At 34.4% G+C, this 25,354-nt stretch overlaps 2 protein-coding genes across 4 annotated transcripts; both read right to left on the reverse strand.

Annotated features, from left to right (window-relative positions):
* Positions 1–1,767: 1,767 nt before the first annotated feature.
* LOC103495761 (protein HASTY 1) lies at positions 1,768–11,666 on the reverse strand. Of its 2 annotated transcripts, none has more exons than XM_008457427.3 (22): positions 11,533–11,666; positions 10,291–10,392; positions 9,642–9,785; positions 9,090–9,170; positions 8,880–8,949; positions 8,614–8,684; positions 8,377–8,540; positions 8,225–8,296; positions 7,906–8,143; positions 7,623–7,685; positions 7,226–7,516; positions 6,557–6,670; positions 6,349–6,466; positions 6,101–6,270; positions 5,936–6,025; positions 5,494–5,597; positions 4,909–5,197; positions 4,312–4,559; positions 3,079–3,582; positions 2,624–2,918; positions 2,338–2,521; positions 1,768–2,257 (listed from the first exon to the last, which is right to left on the reverse strand). In XM_008457427.3, the coding sequence occupies exons 1-22, from the start codon at positions 11,635–11,637 to the stop codon at positions 2,178–2,180; spliced, it is 3,597 nt and encodes a 1,198-aa protein (XP_008455649.1). In that variant the 5' UTR covers positions 11,638–11,666; the 3' UTR covers positions 1,768–2,177. The 2 variants fall into 2 exon arrangements, with proteins under 2 accessions (XP_008455649.1, XP_008455642.1); XM_008457420.3 differs by having other exon boundaries at positions 8,614–8,693.
* Positions 11,667–14,066: 2,400 nt separating this feature from the next.
* On the reverse strand, positions 14,067–24,668 carry LOC103495773 (probable serine/threonine-protein kinase At1g54610). Of its 2 annotated transcripts, none has more exons than XM_008457439.3 (8): positions 24,296–24,668; positions 23,652–24,059; positions 18,348–18,632; positions 17,950–18,267; positions 17,345–17,572; positions 17,061–17,161; positions 16,074–16,191; positions 14,067–14,850 (listed from the first exon to the last, which is right to left on the reverse strand). In XM_008457439.3, exons 2-8 carry the CDS (start codon positions 23,991–23,993, stop codon positions 14,557–14,559), a joined length of 1,686 nt encoding a protein of 561 aa, XP_008455661.1. In that variant the 5' UTR covers positions 23,994–24,059; positions 24,296–24,668; the 3' UTR covers positions 14,067–14,556. The 2 variants fall into 2 exon arrangements, with proteins under 2 accessions (XP_008455661.1, XP_016902086.1); XM_017046597.2 differs by having other exon boundaries at positions 23,652–24,108; positions 24,296–24,632.
* Positions 24,669–25,354: the final 686 nt, after the last annotated feature.

Consider the following 25,354-nt stretch of genomic DNA (forward strand, 5'->3'; position numbering starts at 1 on the left):
TAAGCAAATCATTTAAATAAAAGTTATGTTCTTAGGTTTCATTCATCGTTCTAGTTTCTATACTTTAATTAAATTTAAAAATTAGGTTTTACTATTACTTTAGGAAAAAAAAAAGACAATTTATAAATGGAGACCAAATTATACACAGAGATCAAGAACTATTGGCTATTTTCTTCCTTAGATACCCTAATTGTAGTAACTAAATTTAAAATTTACAACAAACTTAAAGACGTAATTTTACTTTAGACTAAAAGAGAAAATACATGACTATAATTGTATCCCGAACTCACTCTAAGATGGTTTAAGACTGAATTCTAGTTTCAACCGACACATACACTTACTAATTAAACTGTCATGTAAACATAAACATTAAAAGTTTAAAGACCAAACTCGAGAAGGTTATCAAGGCTCAAATCTTAACCGCAAGAAATATGTTTTTTCTTAAGACTCAATTATTTCATAAATGTGGGGTCCATGGAGTAAGTCTCATAGGTAAGCAATTTTAATAATAGCGGTTTGTGTTTACATGTCTATGAGGTACATGTGTATGCAAAAAAAAAAAAGTTGTGACGCGTAACAATTTAATAACAATTTTATGGAATAAACGTCGTAATTAAGAAAATTAAGGAAAATGATTTTAAGAAAAATATTGTATCTAATGACAAATATATATGCATGAAAAAACATATTAATGCAAACACAAGAGAGCAGCTTAAATTATTGATATAAACGTTCAATTTAGGAAACTTACTTTATTTGAAGTATAATATATACACTAAAAAAAACATGAAACAGTGCGGTGGATGTTAAATTTATTGAATGAATACCATAAGTTTTAAAAAAATAAATTTATGAAATTTATGTACTGGATCTACGATATATATTTTAGAAAAAGGTTCAAAACTCAGGTTGTAATAGTTTTCATCCCAAACACAGTTAATAACACATATTATGATAGTATGCTCCCCAAACGTAGACGATCAATAACACTATCTATCATACTTTTTCCCTCGAACATATGTTATCATAACACTATCTATCATACACCTTCCCCCAAACGTAGACTATCATAACACTAGACCATTATAATACTGACTATCATAAATTACTTATCACCCCAAATGCTCCCTAACAAATTTTATTTTTACTAAGTTTTCACACCGTATACAACAAAATCTTATTCCTTCTCATCGAATTCCTATATTGATTTCTATATTTTCAAAATTCTTATTCCTATATTTTTACTAAGTTTTCACACCGTATATTGATACGAGAGATACGAGATTAAATAAGGTGAAAGAAAATGGCTGAAATGTGATTAATATATTTTCAAATATACTAAAATGTATTTTTAAAATTGTTTTTGTTTCAATAGTTACAACGTTGATTGATATGCTATCAACTTTTAAAAATTAATCTCTTGAGAAATTTTTATTTTGATCGTGCATCCTTTTAGTTCAAGACTTTTAACTGATTTATAATGTAATTTAAAAACTTTGAAAAGCTTGCCTGCGAGTTCTTTCAATTCATAGTCTGAGGACTGATTAATGAAAAATTCTGGATGAGAACAAAGTTCTTGATTAGAATACCATTCTGGAGAATCTATTTTGAAATTTATAGTTTGAATTATTCTTAAAATCAGTTCTTATGGCTGGCTTGAAGTTAAATTTGAGTTCCTTCCACGTAACTTATGGTTTTAATTTCATTTCATCTGCAGCAATGCAAGGAGAAATGTAGTAATTTAGGAATGGGATTTTAAGGGTCAGATTCTCTAAAAAGCTCATCTCTTTAATGTGAAAAAATAGTCAGCTATGAAGCTGAAAATTACTTACACAAGTATTGACAGAAAAAAACTTAGTATGAAGAAAGACCTTTAAATAACTCTAAACTATGATTTGTGGGCTTATAAATACCGTCATCTACCTATTTAAGTCATACAGGTTCATAAAACCTGTGAGCAATGTGAACTCTTTAGATCTGGAAAACATCTTCAAACTCCAGCGAAGGAGAGCTTACTGAACTAGAAAAGTGTAATGCCCATATCAAGAATAATTTAGAATATGGGATGTTGAAGGAGTATACGGATCCTTAGCAGAGCTTTGATGATGAACTGAAGCCATTTATGTTTATGACACATCGGTTAGACTTACGATAAGTAAGAGCTCATTTCCTGTACATCACAATATTGCTGCCAAGCCAATAGAATCTCCTTCATCCAATCTGGTCTCTGAAGCGCTGACCGAACCACGTGACTTGGCTGAAGGTTTGAAAGGAGAATTCAGTAGAGCTTGGAAACCATTTGGAATGACAGAGCAGCAAAAAGTTTACAGTAGGTACCTGATACATTGGTAATGGTATTTATACTTTTCTGAGCTGCTAGTGCCTTTAATTGGTTTCCAGTTGCCAATAAAAGCAAATTCTTCATATGCTGCTTTTGTTCTTTTGGACTAAATGTCTTTGCCAAAGCTTCTTCAAAAGCAACCAAATCATGATGTTTAATGCAGGGGAGTGAGAGCAAGACCTAAAAGATTTTAAGAAAAGTAATACCACGTTAATAATAAGAATTGTAATGTGTTTCATTTGTTGGCATTATACCAAATATAAGCTAGCAAATCAACCTAACCTGTCTAGGAGCTGGGTTTCTGTCAGATAAAAATAGAAATATTTCACGACAAAGACCAACCAGATCAGAACTAAAGAAAGTATTCGACTCAAGAGTTAATCCTTGGATAATTGCTGAGAAAAGATCCCGGGAAACAAACTCATTGAGCTCCCCATCGTTTGTGGCTATAGCTAAAAGAACTAGAGTAGAACAGAAGGAAGAAATTTTTGCCACAGCTTCACCATCCGTCCATGTAAATGCATCCAAGCATATTCGTAGTGCTGAAATGGCTAAGCCTTTGTGCTTTAATAAGAAGCTGAAGGGAAAAGAAATGAAAAACCATATACATGCATCAGAGAGAAGAACTTGTATATCAGATGCACAGTATCTAGAAAAATTGTGCACAAAGTTTTTTTTTTGGTAAGATTGTGATACCACACTTTTTTTTTTTGGAAAGATTGAGATACCACACTTACCCAACCATGCAACTTGATGAGTACTCATCCAAGTGTTTGGGAGATGAAAGAACTGCACGATTCACATGTCCAGATTGCTCCAGGGAAGGAAGGTCTGGATTAAGTGGTGATGAAGCCATAACAGCAAGAAGTGAGCATACTTCTCTGGTTAAATCTCGGAGTAGCTTTTCTTCCATAACTTCCACTTTCAAGTCAGTCTTTGAAGGGATTCCAAGGACATCAGGGACGTTTGCTCTACCTTCATGTAGGAGACTGGACCACGAGGAGTTCAGACATTGCTGGGTATGTTGAATTAATGGCATCAGGAGCTTCTCCAGCCAGACATCCCACAAATGTGGAGGACAACCTTTAACCAGAGGAATAATAACCGCATGAACTAGCTGCCTTAAATGTCTGAACTCCATTGACTGGACATTTTCCATTAGGGCAAGAGAGACAAAATGAATATCCAAGCAATTGTAAAATGATTCTCCAACAGTTGCTGATAAACCCAGGACGTTATACCTAAAATTATGAAAGACAAGTTAGTACTTGGTACTAAATAAAGCCATCAAATGAACTTCAACACATACTCTGTGCGATCGTATTTTATGAAGAAAACAAAACTATTAATGGAGAGATGAAGAGTATGGTGGGTAAAGCCATCAAAAGCAAAACGGGTACAAAAACTGCTTAAATGGCATTAATACAGGAAAAGGGATAATGACACATAACTGTAATATTAAAACCATAATTATCTTCTAAACCAGCCATTCATCTAACACTACAATACTAGTGTGCATCATTTCTTTCATCAGAAGTCCAAAATCTAATAAAGATAAATGGAAAAACACAGCGAGTTTTTTTTTTTTTTTTTTGAAAAGGAAAAAAGTCTCATGACACAGCGAGTATGCTCAAAAGGATTCTCTTCTCGCCTCAAACGACTCCTCCCAACCCCACTCCCTTCTCCTGTGCCGAGCATGGTCCAGCAACAGTCATCTTGTCATTACCACCGATGGCTTTCAGAGCTTTCAGCCATTAAGATCTTCACTAGTGTTTTTTTTTTTAATTATTATTATTATCATGAAAACAGAATTGATATAGTACGGTAATATTTTTTATATCTTATCTAGTTAAGTAAAGAAACAAAACGAAGTATAATAAAGCAGGAACCATGAAGAATATGGAAAGAAAAATTATAAATTGCACAACCAAGAACAGACGAGAGATATGACATCATTACTTGTTACTTACCCACTATCTCTTATACATTTAAGCCAATTACGAATGTCAGTTTCACTAGGCTCTGAATGCCCCCCTCCCTTGCTCATGTCAGAATGAGGATCATCTGTGACACTTAATGCACCTTTTGAAAGTTTAGGGTTCACTTCACCAAGAAGACTGAATTTCTCAGTATCACTCAAAGTCATCGCAGCATTGAACTCTCCAGGTAATGTCTGGGATACAGCTGGAAACCAAAGGGAGTGTAAAGAACGGAGCAACTGCATATCAAAGAGATACTGATGGTTACCATTCGGTGCATGCAGTGAACTAGAATTTTCTTTTGGGAAAAAAATCTGACACACGAACTGTGATTTGTTCTATACTTCAAATAGAAAAGAAAGGAATTCTTGATGTCCATGCATCATAGCCCATCGCACTACTACACGACGAGACTGCACATGCCCAATGTGCTATAGGAGACATCAAAATTTCCTTTCTCTCTCTCTTTTTTTTTTTTTTTACTTGTTAATAATTCTACTAAAGAACATGGAGAACTTCAAACCAAAAATGGAATTTTAAAAGAAATCGTAAGAATTAATAAGTAATAATCATAGAATTGTGATTTACTTTTAACAGGGGAGGTAGCATCCATGACAAATGGGAAGTCATGGGGTGAGGAGAACTTGTGGTTGAATATTCCGGCATATTTGGATTGGATTTTCTTGTTCCACTTCTCTTGAGTGCTTTTTCAAAGAATGTCACTGTGTGGAAAATTGACCACATTGTAGATGTCTCAGAACAAAGACGAACCAAACCATGGGGTTCGGACAAATAATTATTTTGCCACTCAGGCTGTATCCACTGTTGGCTTAAAGGTTCCAGCAACCAAGCCAAAATTTCATGCTGCTGCTGAATTCTGCAAAAGGTTTGTAGAAGTGGAATAATAGCATGATGTTAGACAAAATTTATATAAAATAGCCAGTCCCAGGCTTATTTCAATTATTCAATAAATCAAGAATCATTTCCTCATACTAGTGACTACAATACTTTCAGCATAAATAAATTAATTAATTAAAAAAAAAAAAAAAAAAAAAAAAAAAAAAAAAAAAAACTTATTCTAACCAGAAGCTAATCACATTTATGGATATCATAGATGTTTTGAAAATACAACATAAAACACATTGTTGACCATAAAGTGCAGTTGCTAATTACCCAGCAGTAGAAGCCATTACTAGAAATGCTTCACCCAGAAGATTATGCTCACCACGAAGCAAACGTCCTTCTCTTTGTAAATATCCCATGGAGTCAGCTATACCCTATGCAAGAAAAAAATGATAACATGAATGATGATAATTCTATTTCCCGTCATAAGCTAAGCGTCTTGGTCATTTCAACTGATACATGCGTAAGTTGTCTACACTTTTTTAATTTTAAGAATGTGTTGTTATTGATTGATCTAGGTAAAAATGATAAATTAAAGCCTTTTCCTTAATATAAATCGTGTTGAGAGCATGGCCAAGAAGATGAACAGATAACAAGGGTGGAAAAGAAAACAGGGAAAGGCAAGTTCACTCTCATCAATACAGTGAATGTGAATCTACATGTATACTTGTCAATACAGTGAGTGATAAATAAGACCATAGGATAAGGAAACCTTCATATGGGGTAGAATACTTCTATCAGCAGCTTTTGCTATACGAATAAAAGATGTACAGATCTGTAGCCTCGCTCTTGTAGAAGGATCCTGCCAGAAAGACGTGCATTAAACAATTATCCAAGCATGTCCCTTTACACATACAAAGTATAAGTCCATAAGAACCTTGATAGCAATGGGGAGTGATGTTAGGAGCTCAAATAACTTATTGATGACACTTGCAACAGCATCGGGAAAATATTTAAGAAAGGGACCCAAAGCATCTAGATAGTGTGCAAGGACTATCACCAAGGCTGGCTCACTCCATTTTAATGAAAGAAGTTGCTGAATTAAACCTGGGGTCAAAGAACCAGTCAACTCAAAAGAACAAATCAAACACAAAGTACTAATAGAACTAAAGGTTAACGACAAACCTTCAAAAATTCCACGCAGTTGCAATTGAATTTCAGAACTGCCTGCACCAAATTCATCAAAAATTGTACTTACAACATTGTCAAGGGTTGATTGCATGCTTTCCAACATAGCTATGTCCTGTATCAGAACAAATCTTACAGTTACAAAAAAGTAGTGCTAACTCATAAGCACTACAAGGGAGTTTAACTCAAGGTACTGTAATCAAACCTCAGAAGACATTTGTAAAAGCGAAAGACTTTTGATGATAGTGATAATTCGTTCAGAAACCTTATCACTGGTTATGACAGGCTTGTATAAAGCTAAAAATTTGATCAATTCCAACTGCATCAAGAAATTTTGCATCAATATTAGAAAGAATATTGAAACATTCCAAATCTGGATGGATATTCCCTACGAGCCATCAAAATAAATTCTCATCCAGAAAATAAAAATACCAACTTCATCAAGTAAACAAAAGCCCTCTCCTCCTCCCTTGCATATATACAATTGAAAAGGTTCTAACATACACATGCAGAAACAGCACTGCTCGCATCTTTTTTGGGGTACGAAATAATATAATAACAAACAATAAGTAATAGTACAACGAATGGATTCAACAATTTGTAAGTTTGTAACCCTTGAAAAGAAGCTTCACAGATGGAAAGGGTTCAACCTATCCCATGGCCGCCCTTCTGACTAGGGTTTAGGGATGAAATTTTGAAAAACGGGAAAATTCTTTGCAAAGAGGTTGAAGAAACTAGAAAAGAGTTTGCATAGAGTAATATCTCCAGAAAAAAAATCTCAGTTCACATTGAATGTGTACAATAAGTCGAGAATTGTTCTTATAAAATACAAGAATTACCATGATTAAATATTAGATTGAGCAGTCATACATACCAGCTTTGACCGATATTGGCTGAAATCACCCTTTCCATCAAAATCATCACTCCACAACTCCAGGCCCCCCAATAAGGGTGCCATGTTAGTGGATACCTTTTCTTTCTTCAACAGTCGCTTAAAAGATATATCAAGAATTACAGTACATATATCATCATTCATAAAACTTAAGATTGATCTCCTTTCATTATCAGGCGATGCAGAACTAGAGCCTTGGTAATTAGGTTTTGAAAGATCTCCTGTTGAATGGGTTGTAACTTTCAACTTCGATACCAAATCCCTCATTAGTGCCTATTGAGCACAAAAAAAGGTACATGCTGAAATAAAACCTTGTCTGCAAAATATAGTAATATCAAGAATTAAAAAAAAGAAAAACAATGTACAGATCCATACATACCAGCCAAAAGTGCAGGGATTGAAAATGAAGAGCTAATTTATCATGTTGGAAAAAGCCCAGCATCTACAACAAGAAAAATATCTGTAGTTAAGAAGGCACATTCCAAAGTGCAAACCATTTATAAATCTTGAAATCCATTAAAAGCACAATTTTTTTATGTCAATGATATACTTTAGTTAGCCTGACCCAAGAAATGAAAACCTCCTTGGGTTGCCTTTGCAAGTGTTTCACATTCTTAAAGTCTTATGTTCTAAGCTCTCAGTGAGGAACCAATCATAATTACCTGTTGAAGATAAAGTGGAAGCAGAGAGCTGTCCCCAGATATACATTGCAAATTAGATGAACCCATGGATACAAGACTTTCACAAATGCATTCCATAAACTCGGATTCACTTTCATCACCCAGACCAGAACTAGGAGGGCCTCTGATAAAAAATTGTCTAGAGATGTTCATCAATATCTCAAAAATATTTCTCATGGCAGAGTCATATTCAGCTGTATTAGCATCTGGAGATCTTTTCCTGCATTTTACATGCAAAATAGAATGTAAGTCAAGACCTTTGCTCGGAATTGTGGAGAACATGCATAACACTGCCACATACCTCGCAGAGACAAGCTTGAAAAATTCACAGGCATGAAGGCGAAAATCAGGAGAACAAAGTAAGAAGCCACACCTGTCAAGAGTGCATTCAGAACTAAATATACCAATAACCCCAACTCAGGTTCTACAAAGAACAAGATAAAAATATCATACCCACGCATTATACCATATTTAGCAAGATCGGTTAATGGTGCCCATTCAGCATAAGCGTTAACAGCATTTAAGGCAGCAGTAACTGCGGCTGCATGCTGTTTTGCGACGTCCAGCCTTTGACTGCTTACTTCATTCAGGGCAGCTCCAAAGTGCCTCTCCAGTAACTATTTAACAAAAAGAAATATCATACTAAATCTAGAATGAGTAAGTGTGTGAATGCTAAGGGATGGAACGTACTGTGTACAACAAAGAAAAAACTTCAGGCAAAGATTGAGTAAGCCCACGCAACAAGATTCTGCGCCGATCACCTGAAAAACCTTTACAAGTTATTGAACCATCACTTCAAAATGTAAACAAAGAAGATAAAGCTTAGAGGCAGAGATTTAGACCAGTCCAAGTATGTATTACCAAATGTATAAATTATAATGCTACTCGCCATCTTGTCAATAATAAAAAATAACATAATAGAAGCAATTATACACTAATGAAAGTTCATGATGAACCTTCTAGATCTTCATAGTGGACGGTAATATCTTCAGGAAGCCACCTCAGCATCATTGAAACCAACTCAGCCTAAAATTAAATAAACATAATTAATTATGAGTATAATTGTTGAAATGAAGGAAGAAGAAATAATGTTCCTGAAAAAACTTTTTTTTTCTTTGGTTCTTTCTAGTGCAGAAATTTCTGAAGCAACAAATTATGGAACTTACATGTATAGGACCCTTACTAGACAGGGAAACCAAAGATGGGAACAATTCTTCCCATAAACTTAATCCTTCTCTTCTGACAATCTGTAGATCAGCAAAAAAAGAGAGCAATACATAATATGTATGAATGTTGTTATATAAAATATGGGAAAAAATGCATTGATTTGTGACAAGTTACAAAACAAGTCGAGAGTCAAACCAAATATTCATAATAACAAGAAAGCTAAGATCCAAAGAATTATACAGAAACTGATAGATAAATACAAGAAGCATAACCCTTCCTTGCACATATCCCTCTCATATTCTACTGGCTTTTTGTTTTTTTTTTAAGAAACTGAGCTTTGAGAAAAGATAAAAGAAAGATGGCATTAAAAAAAAAAAAGCCCGCAACAGATGGAAGAAGGCGCCTAACCAACTACAAAGAGGTCCAATCCAACAAAATCATCACCAAATCATAATAAAAAAGAATCTATAAACAGACACCCATTCACTATTATCAACCCTATTACACTGTGAATAACAAATTAAGACCCTGCAGTTCCAAAAGAGCCAAACCTCAGCAACAAGAGCAGCTGACTGACTTTTTAAAGCCCATTCTTCACAAGGAGACGTGATTTCAGCCATAAGATCAATGCAAACATTTGCAAATTTTCTCTTCTCCATAGAATTTAATTCCTCCCACCGATAACGAACCAAATGCTGCATAAAGATACAGAAAAGATACAGCAAAAATAAAATTTTGAGATAAAATCAATCATTCAAATATGGAACAGTTCAAACAATGAAGGAAAACCAAAAAAGGGGATTTAGAGTTGAGAATTTCAAAACCAAAAACAAATACGGGCAAAATAAAATTCATTTAATCAACTTCAACCATAAATCTTTATATTTATATTCATATGGAAAAGTAATTTAAGCATATCAGAAGATTCATGCTTGCAGGTCAAATCTACTTAGGACCAGAGTGAGTAAAAAATTGGAACCAAAAACATTTTCAGAAAAAGTTAAAAGGTTCAATTCAGCTAAAATCTATGCTTAAACTTGGAAGAGTTCCCTATACCCCAGTTTTATACAAAAAAATTCAAACACAGATGACCAAATAAATATAAATTGTCTGTCTAAAAAAAGCTGCAAAGATTAGTGGAAAGGATGAACAGGCCGTTCATAGGGTTACAAGTTAGGTATTAAAGATCGAATCACAAACTTGTAGCGTTTTATATGCATGAAGCCGAATCTCAGAAGACCACTTATTTGTAACTAGAAGAAGGGATGTGCTGGCCAAAATCCGAACATCGCCAGTTTTGATCTGCAAAAGTGAAGAGAACACTCAAAAACACAAGCATTTAAATGGAGGTCATCGTGAATCAAGAACAAAATTTACAATCTATGAGGATAGCTTCTTTAAAAAACAACTTTCACTGACAAAAAATGAAGGAATAATCTATGAGGATTACAAAATTGATCGAAATAAGTATGAGAACAAGAGAAGACAATAAGAGTCACTTCACTTGCTCAAACTTTTATTTTCATGAAAAAGAGAAAAAAAAATCAGGGAAAGAAACTTCCATTTAAAAATAAATAAATACAATAATTAACCCCTGATTTTGTTAAATAAAATCAACCCAAAAGCTTAAGTTGTGAGTTCATAGTAAATTTAATTATGTCAATACTTCAACGTTCTTGTAGGTTTGAAAATTTGTAGAAGAACGAACAAGTCGATATCAATAGCAATTGGGAAGAAAATGACATGGCAAGTTCAACGCACGACCAGATACTATGTTAAATCACTAAATAATCCCAAAGTGTAAGTTGATGGGTTATTGAAAATTTAATGATATCAATACTTCAACAAGTTTCATGATGGAAGAAAAACAGAAAGGGAATAAAACCATTTAAAAATGTTTACTATCCGACTCCATAGTGCTGAATTTCACAATGACCAACAACTTCTGAAGATTCATCATAAATTCCCTCAAATTTAGCAAATGATTTCAACAACTAGAAACCAACCACTGCCAATATCTTTCAAAGCTCACAATATAATAAGATTTCCAAAAGTTAATAAGCTTTGAAGATTCATCATAATTTGCCCCTAATGAGCAAGTGCTTGCATAAACCAGAAAGCCAACAACTGCCAATATCTTTCAGAACTCAGTATACAATAAGATTAACCCCAAGTAAGCATGCGATCCCATAACCCAGAACTCAACCACAATCAAAACCCATAAAAATAAAATTAAAATTAAAATTATGAAAAAAAAAAACCCCCAATTAAAACATCATCATCAATAAAAAAAAAATATCTCATTCAACTCAAAAGAATTCCCAATCATGCATAAAAAATAAAAAAAAATAAAAAAATAAACCAACAGAAAAACAATTAGCTGCATTTCCTCACGCCCATAAACTATTAAACAAGAAAAAAGCAAAGCCTGGTGAAGCTTACAGATTCTAGATAGGAGAGAGCAGCTTTTCGAGCGTCTGGAGAGGAGCTCCAGTCGAGCGATACAGCAATGGCTTGAGCCACATTATTAGCCGTATTTTCGTCCATCAATTCCCGACTAGCAGCTTTTTCCGATGCTTCTGGTACCTGGGTTTCACAGTAGCAACCAAAGCGAGAGAAAAAGAGAGAACTTTGAAGGATTGTTGAAGGGATTATCGAAGCACAAATAAAGATTCTGCAAGTTCATAAAGAAGTTAATGGACCTTGGTCGTCTTCTTCTCTCAGTAAAGACGCACAAGTTCTGAAGGTACCTTTTTTATTATTCAACTTCTTTCTTCAGTTTTTCCTTCTCCTCTACTCCACCATTAATTTCCTTAACTCCTCTCCTCTCCAAAAAGTATGTATTTTGTATGTGAACTTTTTGGTAGATATTTGAAGACTAATTTGGGTTATGCTGTTTTTGACTATTTATGTACCATTTTGTAACCTTTTTTTTTTTATCAAAATACTCTTACTTGTATTTATTTTATTTTATTTATTTATTTAATTCAAATCTCTTTGTTTAAGAAAAGTGATGGTAAATGTTTACGAAATATAAAAAAAATTCAGATTATATCCTAAATGTTGATAGGTTTCCATGGTGTAATTATTTTGATTCATTTTGCTATATTTGAAATTAGGGTTGTGTTATGTTAGTTTAAAATGTGATTTGGGTTTGATTTAAAATTTTAATTTTTTTCGAGTTGGGTTAGGTCTCGGAGGATTGAAAAATTTGAGTCAACCCAACCCAAATTAATATATATATATATATATATATATATGTTTTCCAAGAACATCAATAAAGACTCATGAATCTATATTTACCTATGGTCCGAAGGACTTGTTTATATCCATATGAATGTGAGGATCAAAGAGGTCCGTACTTTCTTCTTCTTTCTAGGAGTCCTGAGGAACGGCTCGGAGGACTTGTTTATCTTACCATATGTCAGACTTCACAAATTCTTTGAACCTTGGACTGATTTATTCTACCATATTCATTTCCTTGGACTAGTTTGTCATATTACGAATGAATTTATGTTTGAAACTTTGAATGTACAAAAATTTTAAATTTTTTTTAAATGAACAATTTTAAACTTTACAAATATTAGAATTTAAAATTAAAAAAAAAAAAAAAAAAAAAAAAAAAACAATACAACCCAACCCAACCCATGTTTTTCGGGTTGGGTTGGGTTTGGTTGGAAACTTAATTCAGGTTATTCGGGTTACCAACCCAAACAACCCGAAAATATGGGTTGCTCAACCCTTTTACACCCTATTTGAAATACCCTCTTTCTTTAAAAGTTAAATTACAAAATTTAGTCGAATTTTTAAGTTATGTTTGTTCCATCTCATTTAAAAAAAGGGTCTTATTTGATTATGTTTGTTGTTTATCATAATTGGAATACAATGTGAGATCGAATTCGATTTATGGAGGTAGGGGATTCAATCTAATTGTGCTTAAAAATGATGTGAACTCCTAATTATGAAAGTGTCATGGTTAAACAAAAGAAAACAAAGATACTTGACAATGCAAAGTAAACAACATCAATCATAACTAAATTAGATTTGCAACGTTGCTAAGTAAATGTGAAAGCAATCAAATTACGTTTGCAATTCAAACCCATCACGATTGATTCATCAACGTAATCTCATTACGACTATACCGATTTTTATAATAAATTGGTAAACATGGTCTTAGTTTATAGTTATAATTAGATTTTAGTTCATGTAGTTATAAAATAGTCTTAAATAATCTATATGATAGAAACTATTTTCAAGAGGTTTATTAATCATAGAGGTTATTTATGAGGTTTTATTAAACCATAAAGATTGAATTCTGTAGGACTAACCTATAGGTAACAAATTCGTAATTCAATTTTCTTTGAATATATAAGTATAATATATAATATAGTTGTTCTTTATACTGAAATTAAAGTTATCGACCACACAATATAATAATGTCACACACGATGCATCAACAATTGTAAAAACAAAAAATGTAAATATAGAAAACGCTTTACAAAGTGTAGGTGATCCAGTTACAATTGTAAAAACAAAAAATGTAAATATAGAAAACGCTTTACAAAGTGTAGGTGATCCAGTTAGACGATATATCACTAACGTTCGGAGACAATGTGCTTATAAAATACTTTTACTAATGCAAAGTCAAACAATTACTATATTATACTTATATTTAAGGCAAATACAATAAAACACAAAACCCTCGACTCGGTGAAGATTAATAGAAAGCAACTACTACCTATTAGCTTGAACACGACCCTTGTGTTTGTGTTATACACGTTTTATGTATAGACTGTTAACATATGTTTCTGCCAAAATCTTCTTACACTATCAATCATTAACGTTGAACCCTGAAATTTTGGTGAAGCAGGAGCTAAATGTATTGGTACTCTAGTGCAGATAATCTATCATTCACTGCACAACATGAACAATAACAATGAAAAGATTAATTGAATGGCAAACAAAGTTCTCAAAAGTTGTAACAATATCACTTTCTTAAATTTTCTTTATTCAGAAAGAGTATTTTATAAATTTCTCAAGAAAGTGGTCAGTTGTAAACATTATCTAACAAAAGTGGTAGTATCAGAGATAGCTCTTTACACAAAGATGGTTGGTTTTGGGCACCTTATGCAATGATCTACCTTATATTTGGGCAAAGAATGGCAGCACCATCGTCAAGAAGCATTTTTTTGATATTATTTATGTACTTGCGTGCAAAAACACTCTGCAAACGAACAACGAATGAGCGAATGGGAAGATCTTGCAGTTTCTGATGGAGGAAAGAAACCAGGGGGCTCTACGGAAGAAAAGGAGGCATTAGGATGTCCCATTTCTGATCAAAGGTATGTTCCTGATGCAAGACACAGACCGGGCATGATCTACGCACTCGGGATCTGTGGAACTTCTAAGTATATATGCAGTCGACCAGTTCTGCTGCACGATTCATGAACTTACATGACGTAATGTTCATGCTGCCTTTTTTCCTTTAACTGAAGATTGCTGTTCTCTTTCATCACCTCCCAAATGTTTCTGCCTTTGAGCACCGATGTCAGAAGATTGAACCAATGGACCCGACCAGGCTTGGTCTAGTTCGTTTGGATAGCCAAATGATGTGGAGCTAAAAGGAACATCAGAAGGAACAACAGCTGGATCAATATGACGTGAATATCCTAATGTGAATCCGAGTGCCCCATCCTGATATGGAGGGGGGAACTTTTCGCTCTTGCTCTTTGCATTTGCATGAGTAATTAGACGCCGTCTCTGTCAGAAACATGCATTTCAGAAGTCAGAAAGAACAATCCACTGCTTAAGACTTGCAAATTAAACCAAAAGGAAACTATCCAAAATTTCAATGAACATTTGTCTAAAAAATGTTCAACTGAAGGAAGAATACATTTTTAAACATTTAGAAAGTTAATTCAAACTGGCCTTAAGCCATAGAGGTAGTAAAAGATTACAACCAGGTCAGATGGATAGTAAAACTGGAAGTCCGATCAAGCTAAAAGCATTTAGATCCTTGTCCTTTATTTTCTATAAGTTTGAAAATAGAATGTGGCATAAAAAATAAATTTAGGATATAGGTTGAGAAATTGAAGGGGCAAAAATTGTGTAGGTCCGCTCCACTATCATACCTCAAGTACCCAAAGATGAACAAGAATAATTTAAAAAGAATTAATTGTGAAGATATCCACCAACACACCGTGTTTTAACATGATTATAAAACAAATCAAAATGTGAAAACTTCATCTTCAAAGGTTCTCTCATTTCTTTCCTTCCATATGCCACCATAGATACATATGCTCCATCTGTACAAAAGACTAGGACAGATTCTTTTGGAAACAGCAGACCTATTTGTCCAGAGATGAAGAGATACCAAAAACATGCTAAACCATAGGGGATTACCAGAGAGAGAGAGAAAAAAAAAAAAACCCTCTCCCATTAGCATTAATCAGAAAAAGGACATAACAAGAATGTTTTCTTGCAACTTACTTGAACAGAATCTGTTCTATAGGTTGTACATTGGTGTATTTGAGTTCTATAAACAAGAATGTTTTCTTTGTTTTTTTTCAGAAACTTAAAACTTCAATTAGCATCAATGAAATTAATGAATAGAATTTCACAAGTGTTCTAATATACATGTTATCAAGCACCCGTCCCACTATTCAAGAAAAAGACTGTTTCAACATCAGCATTTGCTATGCTTTCTACTTGGAAGCTCAAATTGAAGGTTTTAAGGCACTTCCAAAAATATCTCAATCTCTTGATACCAAAGGCAAATTTTTGGGACAATCCTCATGAATGAAAATGCTGAGAAAGGAAATGCTAAGAAGTTCTAATAAAGTCAATATACTATTAAATTCCTTGAAATTTCTATTCTTTTCGTCAAGAGTTTCCCATTACTATCCCGTCCCCTATCTGCCATAACCCTCAGAAATGTCAAACATACATTGTAAATGTCAAATAGTAGATATAAATATACGTACATCAATATTTGCTTGAAGTTCAGCGTTGGCTCCTTGAATAGGTATGGCCCTACCAGCACGGTTACGTGTGCGTGTCTTCTTCACACGATCATTCTGCAATTTACTTGCTGCTCTTTGTCTGTACATCCATATGAAGTGTTGCATAAAAAAACATAAAAATATGCACATACAAGCCGACCCACACTCTTAATACCCTATATTTAGGACAGGTAGTATGTTGCAATGCTCCCTTAGCATTTGCTATTGCTCCCATTTATAAGAAAATTTACCATCCAAAAAACGGGTGAGGTGCCTTACCTTTATCATCATGTTCTTATTTTACTGTGTTTTGTTTGTGATTTTTACAAGTCATCGTTCATATTTCTTCATGAAAATTCAGTTTATTTTATACTGTAAAAAAGTCTTTTCTCAAAAGAAAAAATGTCTCTAAGTAAACAAAGGTTAAACAATACTTCTGGTCCTTGAACTTTCATGCACAACAATTAAGTTATGTTATGTACTAATACATAATGATTGTTCCTAAGCTTTCACATGTGACAATTTAGTTCCCATATTTGTTTCAAATTCGTTTTAATTTAATAATGACAGTGAAAAATTTCATCAAAATTAATTGCTTTTTTTATTTATTATAAAATGACTTCATCTTTATTGTTTATAAACACATTTGATCTCTAATTAGTTTATTGATTTACATACGTAGGAAATTTCATTAAATCCTAATTATATTATTTGTTAGAGACTAAATTTTACATATTAAAGTTTAGGGGTAAATTTGTTATGAAACTAAAAGTACAAGAACTAAATCATTATAAACTAAAATTTAGTGACTTAGTTGTTACTTCCATGAAAGTCCAGTGACCCCATTCTTTTAAACATAATTATATCACATGATTCTAACACCCAAGCACCAAGAATCAAATCTAAATGAACTAATATAAACAACCAGAAATATGAGAAAGATAGATGTATAAGTATTCAAATACATACCTTCGTGCTTCATCATCCCGTCGTTTGGCATCCATCTCCTTACTAGGTGGATATTTGGGGAGACTAGAAGGTTCACAAGCATAAGGTTCTGTAGTGAAAAACTGCAAAAGAATATGAAATAACGGCATCAATACTTAGAATATGCTACCATTATAAAAACCTGCAACAAAGTTAGAAGAGCAAGTCTGGTGACCAAGTTCAAAAAGAAATGAAATTTGAAGGAAGATGCTATGTTATCGTGCAAATATGATACCATCCGTAAAACCAAATAGAAGAAGCTTCACCTCGCTCTTTAATGCATCTGTAGCTGTCATTCTCTCAGCTGGATCAATTGCAAGAAGTGTTTCTATAAGGGGAAATGACGATGGAGGGAAATCCTTAAATGTCTCTTTTATACATCTCTTATATGGTTCTCGGGGTCTAAATAAGGCTGCATTTGGCAACTTTGCTCTCTTTAAATATTCATCAGAAGCTGAGCCACACAGCTTGAATATCTTATGTAGTTGCTCAACCTAGGGAGCAGTAAAAAAAGTCAGATGCACAAATGTCCACAAAGATTTAAATAGAAGAGAATATCAGTTCTATAAGACAATCAATAAGTAAATAACTATATACTTGGAAATGTTTTGACAATTCATGTAATTTTTCTTTTTAGAAAAATATAATGTGGAAACCAACTTTCATTAAGAAGATGAAAGAATAAAGTATCTGATTCATGCCAGGGTACTATTGTATCGCCCTAAGAAGCACAAAAACAAATACAACTAGATCTATTGCACACGGACATGCTAATGACACATTTATTTAAATATAATAAAACCAGCTAGATCTAGTTGAAAGGCGACCTAGAAAAAGAGAATATAGTAGAGTGTGGGGAACCGATAATTACCTCTGTTCGGCCAGGCATTATGGCCCTCCCAGATAATAACTCTGCTAAAATACAACCTGCACTCCAAAGGTCAATGCCTACACCATAGTGAGTCGCACCAAGTAGAAGCTCGGGGGATCGATACCATAAGGTTACAACACGATTAGTCAATGGGTGCTTCTGTTTTGGATCAAAGAAAGTAGCTAGTCCAAAGTCAGCAATCTTAAGCAACCCTTCACCATCAATAAGAAGATTTGAACCCTTAATATCACGATGAAGCACCCTGTGGCTATGACAATGCTCGAGTCCTGATAGAAGTTGTTGCATGAAACACTTAACCTACAATGTTAAACACTCTCAAATAAAGAAAGATTGCAATCTAATTCGCTATTAAAATTTATATGTAAACATGAACTAACCTGAGCCTCTGTAAATTTGATGGATGGATTTGCAGCAAGTCCAGCTAAATCATGCTCCATGTACTCAAACACAAGGTACAAACTACATGACATCCTTGACGTAACCAAACCCTCTAACTTTACAACATTTGGATGATCTAGGCGTCGCAAAATGAGAATCTCTCTGGCCATAAATCTTACACTTTCGGGCTCTAAATTATCAAAACGAACCTTCTTCAATGCAACAACTTTACCGGTCAGTATATCTTTTGCTTTGTACACATTACTGTATGTTCCTTGTCCAATCTGCCCATAAGAATATGTAAATGATTACTAGGGGGAGAACCGAAGAAGGAAGGTAAAGGGCCACTATTCCCCTTAGTTTGTCTTATATAATATAAATTAATGCATGAAATCTTTCTAATTTGACCCTAAATTTTCAAAAATTAAAAGATTATATATAGAGAAGTAATAGTGAATGTTTTGCTCTGCCCCTTCAATTTTGTTAAGAAAGTGCTTTAGGATTGAAACATGCTCATGTGTGTTTATCTTTGTTAAGTTAATTTAGTCCAAGTTTGTTCCTATTTCTTAGGAATTAGTCATTCATGATTTGTAATCATGGAGAAAGTCTAGGGTCATGTTGATTAGTGGAGAAAGTTTAGGGTCATGATGTTAGTGGAGAAAGTTTAGGGTCATGATGTTAGTGGGTAGTTATTTTTAAGACTTTAAATACTGTATTTTTCTTTGAATGTAATTGAAATGAATTTGTCTTCAATTTGCCATTGCAATATTTATTTTTACTCTAGAAAATAACAATTGGTATCAGAGCTCTCTTCTTAAGGGATCTGTGAGTGTGAGTTGTTGTGTCATGGACGCCATAACAAGTTCTAGTTTCACTTCAATTTCTCCATTGATATTTGATGGAGATAACTACCAAGTTTGGGCAGTTCGTATGGAAGCTTATATGGAAGCTTTGGATATTTGGGAAGCAGTGGAAGAGGATTATGAAATTCCTGCTCTTCCAGACAATCCTACCATGGCACAAATCAAAGCGCAAAAGGAGAAGAAGACAAAGAAATCCAAGGCAAAGGCATGTCTGTTTGCTGCAGTCTCATCTACTATCTTCACTAGAATTATGACTCTGAGATCAGCATATGAGATATGGAATTATCTCAAGTCAGAATATGAGGGAGATGAAAGAATCAAAGGAATGCGTGTGCTAAACTTGATTCGAGAATTCGAGTTGCAGAAGATGAAGGAAACAGAATCAATTAAAGAGTATTCTGTTAGGTTATTGGACATTGCAAACCAAATCAGATTACTTGGTTCTGTGTTCAAGGACTCAAGAATTGTAGAAAAAATTCTTGTATCAGTGCCTGAAAAATTCGAGGCATCTATTTCTGCCTTAGAAAATACCAAAGATTTGACTCAAATCACTCTTGCAGAGATACTCAATGCTTTGCAAGCGCAGGAACAAAGAAGAGCCATGAGGCAAGAAGGTGCTGTTGAAGGAGCCTTGCCAGCGAAGCATCATGAGAACGTTAGGAACAATAAGAAGAAGAAGTTTTTCAAGAAGAATCAAATTTCTACTAGAGAATCTTCAACTTACAACAAAGCAGGAGTCAAGAAGGGATCCTATCCTCCCTGTTCACATTGCAATAAACAGGGTCATCCTCCTTTTAAATGCTGGAGGAGACCAAACGCCAAGTGCACCAAATGTAACCAAATGGGGCATGAAGCTGTAATTTGCAGGAACAATAATCAACAACAAGGTGTAGAGGCCAAAATTGCTTATCAGGAGGAGGAGGAGGAGGATCAATTGTTTGTGGCAACATGCTTCGTGGGTGGTGAGTCAAATGAAAGCTGGCTGATTGACAGTGGATGTACCAACCATATGACTCATGACAAGGAGTTGTTTAAAGATCTGAAGCCAACAAATATCACCAAAGTCAGAATTGGCAATGGAGACTACATCTCAGTCAAAGGAAAAGGGACTATTGCGATTGCCAGTTGTAAAGGTACAAAACATATACAAGATGTTCTTTTTGTACCTGACATTAACCAAAATTTGTTGAGTGTGGGTCAACTTATTGAAAAAGGTTTTAAAGTTACTTTTGAAAATGAATATTGCTTGATTAAGGATGCAGCAAATCAAGATATTTTCAAAGTAAAAATGAAAGGAAAAAGTTTTTCACTTAATCCTTTAGAGGAGGAGCAATCTGTTTTTGCTCTCAAAGAAGATGAAACACAGCTTTGGCACAAAAGAGTCGGTCACTATCATCATCAAGGGCTGCTACAACTAACGGAGTTGGCACTTGATTTTCCCAAGCTTAGTGAAGAAATCTCAAGCTGCAAAGCGTGTCATTTTGGAAAGCAAAATAGGAAGTCATTTCCCAAGTCATCTTGGAGAGCCACTCAAAAATTGCAGCTCATTCACACAGATGTTGCAGGTCCTCAGAGAACACCTTCTTTAAAAGGCAGTCTCTATTATATTGCTTTTATTGATGACTTCACCAGAATGTGCTGGATTTTTTTCTCGAAGTTTAAATCAGAGGTTGCTCATGTCTTTTGGAAGTTCAAGACAAGAGTTGAAAATGAAAGTGGTTGCAAAATTCAAATGGTAAGGTCTGACAATGGGAAGGAGTATGTTTCGGCAGAATTTGACAAGTTTTGTGAAGATTCAGGCATAAAACATCAACTTACAGCTCCTTACACTCCTCAACAAAATGGAGTTAGTGAGAGGAGAAATAGATACATCATGGAGATGACAAGATGCATGTTACATGAAAAGAGTTTGCCAAAGAAGTTTTGGGCAGAGGCAGCAAATACAGCTGTATTTCTTCAAAATAGGCTTCCCACAAAAGCATTGAAGGAAAAGACACCATTTGAGGCATGGTATGGGTACAAACCATCATTGAAATTTCTCAAAGTATTTGGTTGTTTGTGTTTCACTCATGTTCCACAGAGCAAGCGTGACAAACTTGATAGGAGAGCTTCACCGGGTGTCTTTATAGGCTATAGTTCTATCAGCAAAGCCTATAAAATTTTCCAGCCACAAACTGGAAAGATTGTCGTGAGCAGGGATGTTCACTTCGAGGAAGATGAAGAGTGGAACTTTGATGATGCAGAGAAGAAAGGTCAGACCTTGGAAAAGATGAAATTCAAGTTTTTTGATTCAAGCATTGAAGAGGAAGATGACAGGCAGAATGAAATAGTAGATGATGCTTCCGTGAGAGGAACAAGGTTGCTTTCTGATATTTATGAAAGGTGCAATGTTGTTGTGTGTGAACCTGCAAACTATGCAGAAGCAAAGAAAGATCAAAGGTGGATAGCTGCAATGGAGGAGGAGTTGTCAATGATAGAGAAGAACAAAACTTGGATCCTTGTTGACAGACCTCAAGATAGGAAGGTAATTGGAGTTAAATGGGTGTTTAGAACCAAGCTTAATGCTGATGGCTCGATTAACAAGCACAAAGCCAGGCTTGTGGTTAAAGGGTATGCTCAAATCTTTGGTGTTGATTACTCTGATACTTTTGCTCCTGTTGCTAGAATGGACACAATCAGGTTACTATTTGCAATAGCTGCACAAAAGGGGTGGAAATTGTATCAGTTGGATGTCAAATCAGCTTTTTTGAATGGTGTCTTACAAGAAGAAATTTATGTTGAGCAGCCCGAAGGATGTGAGAAGCAAGGTGAAAGAAATAAAGTCTATCTTCTCAAGAAGGCTCTTTATGGTTTAAAACAAGCTCCAAGAGCTTGGTATAGCAAAATTGATGAACATTTACTGAGTTTGGGATTTTTGAAAAGTCTATCAGAATCAACCTTATATGTTAAGCACAATGGTACTAACATTCTTATTGTTTCACTGTATGTTGATGACCTACTGGTTACAGGAAACAATGCAGATCATATTCAAAATTTCAAATGGGAGATGATGAAGATGTTTGAAAGGACAGATCTCGGGCTCATGTCCTACTTCCTTGGCATAGAGATCAAGCAAGGGCAAGGTGAAGTTTTCATTTGTCAGAAAAAATATGCAAAGGAAATACTAAAGAAGTTTAAGATGGATGAGTGTAAGGCTATAAGCACTCCAATGAATCAAAAAGAGAAGTTGTGCAAAGAAGATGGTGCTGACAAAGTTGATGAAGGATATTTTAGGAGTTTAATTGGTTGCTTGATGTATCTCACAGCAACAAGACCTGATATTTTGAATGCTGTGAGTATTTTGTCTCGTTTCATGCATTGTGCAAGTGAATTACATCTTAAGGCAGCAAAAAGAGTGATACGATATGTCAAAGGCACAAGTGATTTTGGTGTTAAGTTCACTAGGGGCAAGGAGTTCAAACTGATTGGTTTTTCTGATAGTGATTGGGGAGGTTCCATTGATGATATGAGAAGCACTTTAGGTTACTGTTTTACTCTTAGCTCTGGTGTTTTCTCTTAGAGCTCGAAAAAGCAAGAGATTGTAGCTCAATCCACTGCTGAAGCAGAATTTATTGTTGCAACAGCTACTGCCAATCAAGCTTTATGGCTGAGGAAAATTTTACTTGACCTTGATCTGGAGCAGAAGAAAAGCACGGAGATTCTTGTTGATAACAAAGCGGCTATTGCTATTTCTCATAATCCTGTGTTTTATAAGAAGACTAAACATTTTAACATCAAGTTATTTTTTTTAAGGGAAGTGCAGAAAAGTGGAGAGGTGATTCTTGTCTACTGCAAAACAGAAGATCAAGTTGCAGACATATTAACTAAACCGTTGCCTACTTGCAAGTTCGAGTTTCTAAGGTCAAAACTTGGTGTTTGCAACTCCTAAAGCAAGGAGGAGTGTTAAGAAAGTGCTTTAGGATTGAAACATGCTCATGTGTGTTTATCTTTGTTAAGTTAATTTAGTCCAAGTTTGTTCCTATTTCTTAGGAATTAGTCATTCATGATTTGTAATCATGGAGAAAGTCTAGGGTCATGTTGATTAGTGGAGAAAGTTTAGGGTCATGATGTTAGTGGAGAAAGTTTAGGGTCATGATGTTAGTGGGTAGTTATTTTTAAGACTTTAAATACTGTATTTTTCTTTGAATGTAATTGAAATGAATTTGTCTTCAATTTGCCATTGCAATATTTATTTTTACTCTAGAAAATAACAAATTTCCATCTCGAATGATATGGAAAATCATCTCCCAATCATTATTACGACAGTTGCATGGAGAATTATAGAAGCAAAAAATGACAGAGCATCAATTTACTGAACACAAAAGAAAAACAGTTATTACACCATAGTCTTACCAAAAAGCAATTTGATAGTCAAATGATTCTCAAAGAGAAACGACACACCTTATCAATCTTCTCAAATGTATCAGCCTTCCTCGGAATCCAACCACTGAGTGCCTCCCCACAGACTGCTGTGAGCCAGGAAGGCCATCCAGCAGCCACCTGCTCCGCCTGAGATTGCTTTGGCAAATTACTCAACCTGGGGTTAGGTTTCAACTTTCTTCTCTGCTCTTTTGTCAAGGGCTGACCCCCATGGCCATGCCCTTCCTCCTGAGCAACCTCAACAACAGCCACATCGGCTTCTTTTCTTTCCAAATCATCACCACATTCAGAACTCTTCTCCTTCTTCTCCTCAGAATCTGCTAAGTTCCTGGAAGCTACCTCTCGGCTTATTATACATCCCATATCTCAAAATTAAACCCCATTTCTCTTCTCCATGGCAAACAACAAAACCCCTCTCAAAGTTGATCTCTACAAACCCAAAAGATTTCAGTTGATAGTCAATTAAACAAGCAAAAAGCTGTCAAGGAACACATATATCAGTAACTCCACCAGAAAAAAAATTAAAAAAAAAAAAAAGAAAGAAAGAAAGCAAGAAAAAGAAAACCCAGTAACCTTTTCAGAGAGAAAAGGCTGTCTGTAGTCAAATCGAAATCCACAACAACAATTATACTAAATAAGCTTTTAAGCCAGAGGTGGAGAAAGACCTTTTTCGAGCTGTAACGAATTGGGTCGGGAGTATTTCAATCTTTTTTCTTGAGAAAGTCACAGCTACATAAATAGAGCAAGACGAAGCTCATGAAAGTGAATGAGCAGTACAAACAGATCTTCCCCAAGCTCTCAATGAGTCGAAGCCAACCACCTCTCTGAATCTCTTCTTCTTCTCCTCCTCCTCCTCCTCCTCCAGTTCTACTTCTTCATCTTATTCTCTCTCTCCGGTGATATCCGAGGTCGTTGGTGAATGAACAAAATGCAAGTGTCCGGGTAAAAATTTTATAGTGCTGTGATGTATAGACTTCTATGATATTGGCAGATTTTTGGAATTTAGAAATTTATTGAGGGCTTGGTTTATAATAATAATTTGGAGATAAGAAATAATGATGTCTTAATTTTATAGAATTCTTTTGTATTGATGGAGACATTGATAATATGTACATGGATATGTTTAGAAAAACAAAAGTTAAAATAAATTTGATTAGTAAATAAATTGTTTATAATTTTTAAAATTAAGTCATCGTATATGTTAACATGTCTATTATTTATATTGTTACATAGTCATAATATTTATGTACTTGTGTTTAAGAAACAAAACTCTTGTTGCCCATGTGTTCAATTAATTTATATTATAATTATATTAGAAACGTTTGATTCCTTTTACTTTCAAGAAAATGTTATTTTGATCCATTCATTTTTGTTTTTACTTTATTCTTTAAAAACTAAAAAACCGTCGTTTTTTAAAGCAACTGACTAAAATGAAGCAGAATCATGAATATTTCGAGAGTACAAAAAGACCAAAACAAAGGAAAATCAAAAGTGTGAAGACCAAAACAAAAAATACATGGACCAAAATAATATTTAAACTTGCTTTCTACATGTCATAATTTCTTCGTGATATAATGAAAAAAGAGTGACATACATGTCGTAATTTTTCCTTTAAGCATAATTCCTTAGATATGGTTTTTATTATTGTTATTTTCGACGAACTTGAAAATGAGCTAAAACAATCCTAATGTAATTACCATGAGTTTTGTGGTTGAAATGTTTCT

Source organism: Cucumis melo, chromosome 5, assembly GCF_025177605.1.
Source record: "Cucumis melo cultivar AY chromosome 5, USDA_Cmelo_AY_1.0, whole genome shotgun sequence".
In the NCBI taxonomy this organism is placed as follows: Eukaryota; Viridiplantae; Streptophyta; class Magnoliopsida; order Cucurbitales; family Cucurbitaceae; genus Cucumis; species Cucumis melo.

Bases quoted from the DNA above. Each gene is read 5' to 3' on its own strand.
- LOC103495761 (XM_008457420.3), bottom strand. From the start codon at position 11,637: ATGGACGAAAATACGGCTAATAATGTGGCTCAAGCCATTGCTGTATCG. The intron at 8,694-8,879 runs GTTCATCATGAA...TAACTTGTAAAG, and splicing joins CCACTATGAAGATCTAGAAG to GTTTTTCAGGTGATCGGCGC. The intron at 6,671-7,225 runs GTATGTATGACT...TTCTTGATGCAG, and splicing joins GCCAATATCGGTCAAAGCTG to TTGGAATTGATCAAATTTTT.
- LOC103495773 (XM_008457439.3), bottom strand. From the start codon at position 23,993: ATGGGATGTATAATAAGCCGAGAGGTAGCTTCCAGGAACTTAGCAGAT. The intron at 17,162-17,344 runs GTGAAGCTTCTT...ATTCTTTTGCAG, and splicing joins CAGATGCATTAAAGAGCGAG to TTTTTCACTACAGAACCTTA. The intron at 14,851-16,073 runs GTACGTATATTT...TGTTTCTGACAG, and splicing joins AACTTCAAGCAAATATTGAT to AGACGGCGTCTAATTACTCA.